This window comes from Strix uralensis, chromosome 4 (assembly GCF_047716275.1).
Source record: "Strix uralensis isolate ZFMK-TIS-50842 chromosome 4, bStrUra1, whole genome shotgun sequence".
In the NCBI taxonomy this organism is placed as follows: Eukaryota; Metazoa; Chordata; class Aves; order Strigiformes; family Strigidae; genus Strix; species Strix uralensis.
In genome coordinates, this window is record NC_133975.1 from 33,782,074 (window position 1) to 33,792,835 (window position 10,762).

General features: G+C 40.7%; 1 protein-coding gene across 1 annotated transcript; it reads right to left on the minus strand.

The window, feature by feature from the left end:
• Positions 1-5,983: 5,983 nt before the first annotated feature.
• Positions 5,984-10,423, minus strand: FGF20 (fibroblast growth factor 20). The gene is given in 5 exon segments (XM_074865071.1): positions 5,984-6,229; positions 7,545-7,648; positions 9,907-10,342; positions 10,345-10,396; positions 10,398-10,423. Coding segments are annotated over 5 exon segments (864 nt in total).
• Positions 10,424-10,762: the final 339 nt, after the last annotated feature.

A 10,762-nucleotide genomic window follows, 5' to 3' on the forward strand; every position in this document is an offset into this window, starting at 1 on the left:
AGATCCAGCCAGCTGGCTTCCATCCATACCTCTACTAGAAAAGGAAATTATATTTTCTGACTCCAGCAAAATAGGAGACACAGAATTAGCATTATCAGGATATTGATGACTTGGTAGCTAATATAACTTCATGCTCCTACCCAGAAGCTTCAGCACAATAGGGATCAACCGCTAAAAACTCTTAGGTGTAAGCATAGTTGCATGAATAATAGACAAATATGTTCCCTGAAACAGTCATCCACTGAGACTGTTATTGCCAGGAACAAACGAAACACTAGTAACTAATTTGAAAAGCATCTTTCATAAATATATGCTAGTGGAGATATGTATATATAAAAGAACACATTTGGAAGACAAATGTGACTTAACTTGGGCTCTATTCATAAATCAGGTAACACGCATGACTTGAAGATATCCATGAAAGTAATATTATGTGGTTTGTGATACTTTAAGTGTGAACAAAGCATGATTCAATTTTCCTACAATTAGACAAAATTGATAAACCAAGACTTCATCACAGAAAGATTTTTATTAAGCTCACTTTCAAAAGACTGCCTTTCTAACACTCTTACTCCTTTCCCTATGAATTGCACTTACTAGAGATTTGCTATAATAAGAGAACAATACCAATAACATTTTGGGTATGTTTGAAATACAGAGAGCTACTGTCACTGCTGCTTTAATTCAGTATTTTCTCTTTTTCCTGACCTTCCAGAATGGTTCTAGTGTCTGATCATGTTGCAGATGAAATAGTTATTTTGGCAAGCTGCCAACCAATTTCTGTTTGAAACTTAATATCTCTCCAACTGGCAATAGAAGTAACTGTTTGACCTCTTCCCTGTTTGTTTTTTTCTCTTCCTATTTGAACACAACTTATTCATAAAGATGTCATGGTTAAGTATGTTCCACCTGAGCAGCTTTTACACCTTTCTGATTTTCTGCCCATGAATCTCTGACTGTTAAGAACCCATACAGCATTGTCAAATGTGCTGCAAAACTTTGTATCAAAATCTTAGTTAAAACTAATGCCATAAACAAAACTTCCCTGATTAACATTTTGATGGTATATAACAACTTCAGAATGTTCTCTTTCTAGCAATATATTTATTACCTTGTACTGAGACAAGCACATATACATACAGATGTACACTGACACCAAGTACACTAACAGCAAGGATTTCATCACAACAGCAGAATGTACTACTGCAAAGGAAACTGCTTTAAGAGAAATGTCTGATAGAATGTAGATTGCTGCAGACAGCTGGGAAGTGCAGAATTCCACCATTGTGTTCTTCAATGTTGTGAAATGTTTACTTCACTTTTCTGCCTCATAAAAGGAAATGACCCAGAGGAGAACTGACTTCAGGTCCTAATCCTAGTCAGGGTTCTACATGAATGTCCAGAATATATGCCTATCTTATTCTTACTCTCTTCCCCATGCAGTGGGGATGCGGTACTGTCTGATCTCATGCAGCCATTGTTATGTTCATATAACTTCAGTCTTCAAATGGCTGCACTACTAAAAAACCCCAAAAAATAATTACAGAGAATTTAACAGCAGTGAAGTCATAGTTTTTCTCACACGAAAAGCAAAAGGAGCAAATGCGGAGATTTCCAAAAGGCCTCCTTACTAACAGTATCTCCATGCAGTATAGAGGAGCAAGATGAGCAAAACTTAAGCATCTTACCACAGTGATCTCAGTATTCATGACACAGGTTCAGTCCAGTACATTAAGGCAATAGTGAAGATGCATTTATGGCATATAAAACTGCCTTACCTCTATTTAGTTCTTTGCTGTACAGAAAAAGGAGTAAGGCAAACTTAATGGTTTGTAATGGTATAACTAGAGCCATGGTATGGTGGTACTAGCATGATTACATAAACTGGAAAAAAAAAAAATCACACCCATAGTTTATATAGCTGGTGGTAAAGACCTATGTTTAAGTAAAACTTCACAAAGTTACTGAAGCAAGATTGGATGGCTATGAAAAAAAAAAAAAAAGAGTTAAAAACCCACATCAAGAAATGAAAATAGCTGGAAATTAACGTCATTATGAAAATGTACTTCTTAAATGACTCTCACATGTCAGAAAGTAAATTCTGCATAACCCTGGCATGCTACCAGAGTGCATGGCCATATCAGTGATTTGAACTTTCAGATGGAATCAGTGAAGCTGGATGTCACATCGGAGCATGAAAGATAACATCGATAAGCTTACGACAGAAAACAGGAACATACAGACAGGACCAAACTGCTCCATGCAAACATGAATGGTTCATACCAATGAAAGGACTGTGTGCCTTTTAGACTAGCTGTCCGCTTTTTCTGATTATATCAGCTAATCTAATAAAAAATCCCATTTCCAGAGGCACTTGGGTTGTCCTATATCCTGTAACTATTACAGCTAGAAGACTTCCACAGAAGACTTAAAAATTCTACTTCTGCATTCTGACCAAGAGCACAAGGATTAACAAAAGCAACAATTTCACTTCAACTACGCTCAGAAGTCAAGGTTACTCCTGGATTTCAGAAAATCTCCAGTATGGCAAGTATATTATTTCCGACACAACTTGGAAAAGGGAGCAGCAGAAAACAAAATATGTGAAGAAATACAGAACTGGCATGGAGCACTCAAACTTCAGCCAGCTCTGAGATCAAAGGGCCAAGTTTTACAGCTACTAGGAGAACCAGTAGGAAGCAAACAGTGAAGCTGCACCTGCTATACACACTGCATAACTACCTTGAATCATTCTCCTTCCCTGGAAAAAAGGAAAGGCAGAAATAGGGCAGCCAATCATGCAGGGATTTATTTCAAGATGTTACATTTCCTCCATATTCAGAGATTTTCTCTGAACCTTGAACAATGTCAACTCATTCAGATTACCCTCTTCATTATATTAGTGCAGACCACAGATTTCAGACTGATAGGGTTATGCAAAATGTAATGACTGGTAAACTAGATCATTAATTCTTCTGGTTAATCAGAATCAACCTCTCCCTCTCTATCCAGTTGGGCTTTCTGAAGTGGGAGTAAAAACCACACAAAAAGACCAAAACCTGACAACTAAAGTTATCGGTCTAATGACATATGAAAATAGCTGTTCCAAGGTGCTGCTTTTGCATCAGCCATTTTCAAACTAGAAAAACATTAACTGCATCTGAAGATCATACTGAACAGAATGTAACAGAGAGCAAATTAACAAGCAAAGCAAGCAAAATGAAATGGGAAAATGCAGTATCTTTCTTCAACAACAATACATCAGAACTAAACAAGGAGGCTATGACAGCTTTCCAGTGCTCTGGAGGTGTTGTAGTCATTCATCACCACCATACCTGCTCCATTACATTCTGTTCAAGGATTATTGTCATATATCTAAAATGGGAATGGGGCAAGAAAATGACGAGCATATATCACTCTTCTTCTTCATCTATATGTTGGCTAGGCGTTTGGATCCAGAAGTTTCAGCTGATTATTCACAACTTAAAGCTATTCTCAGTTACTGTTCTGGACTGTATTGTATCTGTGAAAAAGGATGCATAACAATAATAACAAGGATTATTACAGCCCTTGCCATCTTCAAAGTTCTTTTGAGTAGTTGGATTAACAGTGAACTGCTAATCCAAAGAGAGATAACCCTTTGAATGGTATGATTTAAACACTGAGCATGGTTGCCAGAACTGCATGTGAATAATGTCCTGAGCAGCAGAAACTGTTTTGTACACAACTTACATGGAATAAATTACTTTTTAACATGCATAAAATTTTTCCTTTTAAAGCATATACTTCTGTCTTCAGTTATTGATCTATTACTAATAGGACTCAGTATCACCCATAAAATCATTATTTTATGCTATGTTAAAGTGCATTGCAACATTATTTTACTAAACTGTATTCAGTGCAGTGTAGATCTTCCACTGCCTGTTTTTCAGAAAAGTTTAATGGAGCCTTTAACCTTAGTAAGTTACATATTGCTAGCCACAAAGTGCTGAAACACCTTTTTGTGTATCTAAATTCAATTCCTATTTGGCAGAAAGTAAAATTATTTTGTCCACAATCCATCAGTAACCTATGCTCATCCACTTCTCATTATAGATTGGAAGAAGTTCTGGTACAGTAATGACTCTAGCAAGTGTGTTATATACTGGAAAATGCTTTTCGTTAATACCTTGATTTGATATAAATGATGCACGTGCAGTACTTGAACCGTATATGCTTCCACAAAACTAAACTCAAATGAGTTATCTTGACCTGGAGCCCACTGGGAGCACTGGCACCTGAAACACGAGACCATCTCTGGTACAGTATACATATTGCTGCCCTCTCCTGGACTGCCTTTCCTGCACTCCTTTTCCTGGACTGACCTTTCCCGTGGAGGTGGCAACCATCTGACAGCAAGATTCAGCAGGTTTAAGTCTAGATCATATAGAGTCTGCCATTAACACTTAGTACTCTTACAGAGGGCAGAGACTTCCACATTAGTCAATATGCAGATGAGTTTGTGCTTCATAACTGACAGTCCTGAATTAAATTAGTGTAAATTAGTGCAATCTACCTATTCTAAAGCTGTAACTAGCATAGAGACAAGGTCATCTTTGTCCTGACAGTCTTCACACAAAAACTTATACTGAGTGTCACGTTCCGCTCAGATGAGGGAGACAAGTGACTCATCTGAGCAGGACGTGACATTAAAATTGTTCCCTAAAGGAGAAATTTTAAGATAATAAAGTAGTCTCCTTAGGCTCCTCTCTACTCAGTGGAGAAACAACCTTCTCTTGCTGAAGATTTTCATTCAGAGTTGTCAGAAACTTCTTACTCTGGTACTATTTCCCCTTAAACATATTGAATATAATTAAAATATCTTATATAGAGATGAGAATCCTACATGAAAATTTTAAATAATACAGAGAATAGTTATTTGTGTGTTAGCAAAGACAATAGGAACTATTTGACAAAAAAAGCATCAAGCATGTTGTGATTTGAATCAAGATTTCAAGAGCTAATAGTACTTTTTCTTTCAAGGTAACTGCAATATACTCTTCACAATTGTTGCAGGTTTGAAACGTTACACACAGTGTGCTAAGAGGCTCTCAATTTAAAAATGACAGTAAACCAAATAAAGTGAAATTATTTTTAATTCCCTTTTTAAATGTGCATTTGAATTCAATACAGATCTGTAAGGCACTCTCATAGGCAAAAAAAAAAAAATAAACATTCTCTCCAAAATAAGGATAGTTACAAGGCAATGGTATGTGCATAAAATATAACCTTATCTGTAACTGATAAGCAATGAAATATGAATGTTCAGGTTTTGGATGCATTGCAATGTAATGTCATTTCTGTATCATGACACTACTCAGAGTAAATATTGGCACTGGAAATGTTTTCTCATTGGGGTTAGGGGCTTGTATTCTCTTCATATCCCAGTAAAAAATAAACTCTTTAATAAATAAATATATAAAATAAATATATGCTATCTGGAGATGTATAAATAGGTCCATCCTGAAGAAAAGTTCCAGCTCTGACTATGATGCATCGACATCTAAGGTCCATCACTAAAGTTGAGCCACTAAAACTTCACATACAGTTCTCAGGATTTATTACTGTTTTACAGTCCATTTATTTATATTTCTTCTAGCTCTTGTCTCATCCACATGATGTAGGTAGTTCTTTGCTAATTTATGTACCATAGGTAATCCAGACAAAATTGCCAAGAGTTTGTTATTTTTGAAAAAGTCACACTCCAACTTCCCTCTGGTTACTGGCTACCAAACAGTTCAACGAGTTTGAAGGAGGCTGGCCGACTCTCAGCTTTAAGGCTTTGTCTCCTAAATCCAAAGGTTAGAAAACAGAGGCCTGCCTATCACAACGTAGATTCTTCCAATCCAGCATCCTAGACCTCTGCGGGTTCCTCATGCTGGTATTGCCATGAAAGCAGTGGCAACAGCTCCAGTATGGGGCTTTTCCAAAGTCATCTCCTTCCTCAGCTGTATCCTAACACATCTTTGTACAGTTCTGGAACTCTTTCAGGATCCACAGGCCGGGGCAAGAAATGTGTGAATTTCTGGTGTCTTTTGGACCTTGCCCCATCTCTGGGAGTACCATCTTTGTTAAGTGCTACGAAGTATCGCCGCCCCGAATCTCCATGTTTGTACACGTTGGATGAGTAAGTGTTGTACCAGTTTTCCTCAAACTGTTCCCTGAAGATGCATTCAGAAGTTAGTTTCTCCTACAGAAAGAAACAGTGAAGAAAAATAAGTCAAGTTGTTGCTATATATCTGAACACACGTGAAAAAAAATATGATAAAAATAAATGAAATGTTTTAGGCTTTGTGCAGGCTTACTGTTCATATAACTGTCAACAAATCAAACCCAGGAAGAGTATGTGGAGCTGACACTGAGTTTGGGAGCCTACTTTAATCTTTATTCTTCTGAAAAATGGACCTGTACATGTACAATTTTGGATTTAAACATGAAATTGATAACTCTCTCTCTCTAAGAAGGCATTACTTATTTATGATTTAACTAAAATTCACCTGACCTACAGGAACTATATTATATAGATCTCTGTCTTGGGGTATCTACAGTTCCAGAAATGAGATTTAGTGGAGAGACTCAGGTGCAATGTAACACATCAGGAATATATTTTCATGTGTTCTTTGTGGTGTGCATCACTTCTCACATTTTAAACAGGACTAACAATGACCAAAAGAACTGAGGGACAGAATATTTTATCTGAAGATGTCTTAAGATTTGAAAGGAGAAGAGTCTAAGACTGTTATTACCCTGACAGTATTGGAAAAAACAAAGATTCTATTTTTACGGTCATATGCTGAAGTTATTCAATAGATACAAATCAAGTGTAATGAGTACAAGCTTATTTTCATTCTTAAACACAAATATTCCAGTCAGGATCTACAACTACTGCCAGTACTCTTGCACCATTCAGATTTTTCAAGTAACAGTGATACCTATCTGTGACATACGGTATTATCCTTTTTCCCATCATTTAAAAGAATGCTTTTATGTTAAAAAGGTGGTACCTGGAAGTACCACCTGTTGATTTGTAAAGGAGCATTACGCTACACATAAAGTAAGTCAGGGTACTATATTAATTGTTGTTTATTTGTTCCATAACTATCCTTTTAACTTTTTTCCAGTTGCATTCAATGTTTTTGATGATAGAGTACACACTATGATAAATTTGCAGTATTGATAAAAAGAAAATTAGATAGCAGGCAACTTAAATGCTTGAATAGCTGGTTTAATTCAGCTATTTATTTACAATGATTTCAGTTTATAATTTAAGAGGAATATTTCTTTTCTGTTCTCTTCATCTAGGACAGAGAAACTTTTCCCATCAAATCTTTAGTATCCAAGGCTATACTGTATGCTTTACAAATATATTACACATTTCAACAGGAAAAGATGTTAGTGTTTTGAAAGCTAAGATGACGTCAGCTAGCTACTCAAGGGGCTTGCATAGTGCTAAGAAGTGAATCAAAACCTCAGCATGTATGAGCTGATATGAAAGTGGTACTTACAGAGCCATAGAGTTCTCCCTTCTCATTCATTCCTAGGTAAAGGCCACTGTCCACGCCTCTAATACTGACCAGTCCCACTGCCACACTGATGAATTCAAGGATACCTGGAAAAAAAGAGATTGCTTTAATTCAACTTGTAAGTATACAATACATAGCATCCACAATGCGGCTGAAAGCAAGTAGAAAATGTACATATTATAATACATGTGGCCTAGTTTCTCTGAAATTTCGAATACTATATGGAAATATATACCACATTCATAGGAAAGCAGTCTGAGAAGCCTCATCTAGAAAGAAGAATCCTATACCATTTAAGAAACTTTTTTTTAATGTTGAGTATGAAAGGATTTTATTCAGCACTGAGTCTAAAGCCTTCGGTACTCTGCAGTTGGAATCTAGAATGATTATACACTATTTGCTAAACTGCCTACTCAAACATTGGAAGATAGGTTTGAATTATCTGAAAATATACTTTACTTTCTCTGTAGCATTATCTCAAAAAACCACATCCATTATTAGATTATTTGAATGGAAATCAAAGTACAGATGGGAATTTTATATAACAGAATCTACCCATGGGAAAATAGAAAGTATTTGCCAGACATCTTATCTAGCATATGGGCCCACACCTCTTGACACAACTTGCTGACTTCAGTGCTGGCTTTTTATGTGCATGAAATATGCTGCTTATTTGCTAATGTTTGGATTATAGCATTATTTATATTACATTTGCCCCAAAATGTAATATATATTAATAATATAAAGTATTCGGGACATGAGGCACTATTTGAAGCCCGAATTTGGCAAGGGTATGCCAACATGTTTAACCAATTGATATGCACAGATTACAGTACATACAAAACATGAAAGAAAGGGAATGTGTGAACTGGCTTTTTGGAAGTTGTTAACAATGTAAACAAAGCCTCAAAAAGAAGTTGTTCTAGAATCATACGTTAAGATTTTGCTGTGCAGCAGCAAAACCACAAAACATTAAAAAACTGAATCTAAGATAAGTGGTTTTAAATAGTGCATTTGATTTTGATTGTGACTTTTTGCCTACTTGCTGTATTTATGATTACTCTTTTTCATTCAGGACCATTTTTCACTCTCAGACAGATGGACTGTCTGGACTATACAATAATTTAAAATGTTTTGAATTTTAATTGAGCTTTGGCAGGTTTCTTATTTATATTACCAAGCAGCAAAGAAAATAAATCCTTCACAAAGAGTGAGCATTAAAAACTCTGTTGCATGTAAATCATCCTAGTTTTCCAGTTCCTAAAGCACAAAGTCCCATAGAAAGAGGTGGAGGTATTTTGTCTTTCTGGTATCATTTTCAAAGCCACCCTTTTTCAAAACTATAATAAGCAGGTGATTCAACCCACAAAGCAACCACATCAGACAAACCTGCCGAGAGTAGTGGTAAAGGAAGAACATTTCTAAAAAGCCCAGTAAATGTTTGATGTGGGGCTAACTTTTTTTTCTTTTAAAGCAAAGATTTATTTCATGTTTACATGCTGTAGGAAATCTTCCTTCTGAGAACTGACTACTGCTCTTTTACTTCTGAAAGCATCCATGTGTTATAAAAGCAATTAAGAGCCATTCCAGCAGATTGTTTTGGCTATGGGGAGGATGATAGGAAACTCTTTAATCACCTTTTTACGACTGCTAAATCAACGCACACAAAAACTCACATGTAGTTGACAATGGCAGGTTTGTTCAGATGTCCAGTTCCTACAACTACTATTTCGGATTTACTCTTATATCACAGGAAACGTTTACATTTGGGGATTGTCTTCACCTCCTTTTGGTTTATTGACAGAAAAAGTTGACCGGGAAGCATTTTAAGTATTTGAGCAAAGAGGCATTTTAGGCCCCCCCCCGCTTCAACTTTCTGCCCTGTAAAACAAAGCAGCCTAACGCAGCCCACGGGTCAGCCTGCCCGAGTCCGGGAGCTGTACTGTTCTACGAGGACCCGAGAAGTTCCCACACAGACAGTGAAGACAAAAAGGAGCGGTCTGACTTTCGGCCCTTCCCGCGAAGCCTGCGGGCCAGCCCGCAGACCTCCCGCCCAGCTGAGCGAGGCGCACACGCGTGACCTCCCGGCTCCCACCGGCTGCACCGCCCTCGCTCGCTACCTCGCCCCGCAGCGGCCCCCGCGGTTTAACGGCGACGGGTGAGGCCAGGACCGAGCTCACCCGCCTGCCCCAGCAGCACCGGCACCCCACCTCCCTCCCGCCGCCCGGCCGCTCACGGCCCGGTACACACGCGTGCGCCGAGCTACACCCGTGCCCGTTACACGCGCACGCACCCACGCGTGGGAGCGCAGAGCGCGGCCGGGGGCCGTGCCGCAGCCGCCTACCGAAGAGGCTGTGGTCCTGGCGGGTGCCGCGCACGCTGCCGTCGGGCAGGATCTGCAGGTGGAAGCCGGTGCGGCAGTACAGCTGCCGTCGCCGCAGGATGCCCTGCAAGTGCGCCAGGTCCGCCGCTGCCGCCGCCGCTGCCGCCGCCGCGCCGCCGCCGCGGGCCGCCCGCTCCCGGCGGTCCCCGAGCAGCGCCGGGCGCTCCCCGGCGGGCGGCAGCAGGAAGTGGGCGCCCACCGGCTGCCCCAGGCCGTCCAGGCCGCCCAGGAAGCCCCCCACCTCGGCCAGCGGAGCCATGGGGGCGCGGGGCGAGCGGGCTAGGGCGCGGCGGCGGAGAGCGGCTGCCGGCCTCTGCCGGCGGGCATGTGGCGGGGCGCGGCGGGGCCCCAAGCATGGGGAGCCGGCAGGGCCGAGACGTGCTGAGCCGAGCCGAGCCGAGCCGGTGAGAGCCAGGCGGCGGGGTGGTGTTTATACGCCCCGCGTGTGTATATATATATACGGCGGTCCCCCTGACATATGCTAATGAAGCCCTCCGCGGGGAGGCTGCGTTTGAAATTGTAAACCGGCTCCCCCTCTCCTCGCACCTTCCTCTGATCTGAGCTGACGGCGGGGAGGGAGCTCTGGCGCACCTCCCGCGCGCAGACACGCACCCACGGCCGCGCGGGGGGGGCAGCCCCGGAGCGGGCAGCGGGCGGCGGGCAGCGGGCAGCGGGCAGCGGGGCCGGGCGGGAGCTGCCGGGGCACTAGGTGGACAGGTGCAAGGGGAGGCAGGAGGCAAGAAGGAGAAAGGGCGTTACCTGAGGGTTAGACCTGCCCAGACACACATGAAAGAGAAAAACCAAAGATCTGACAGTT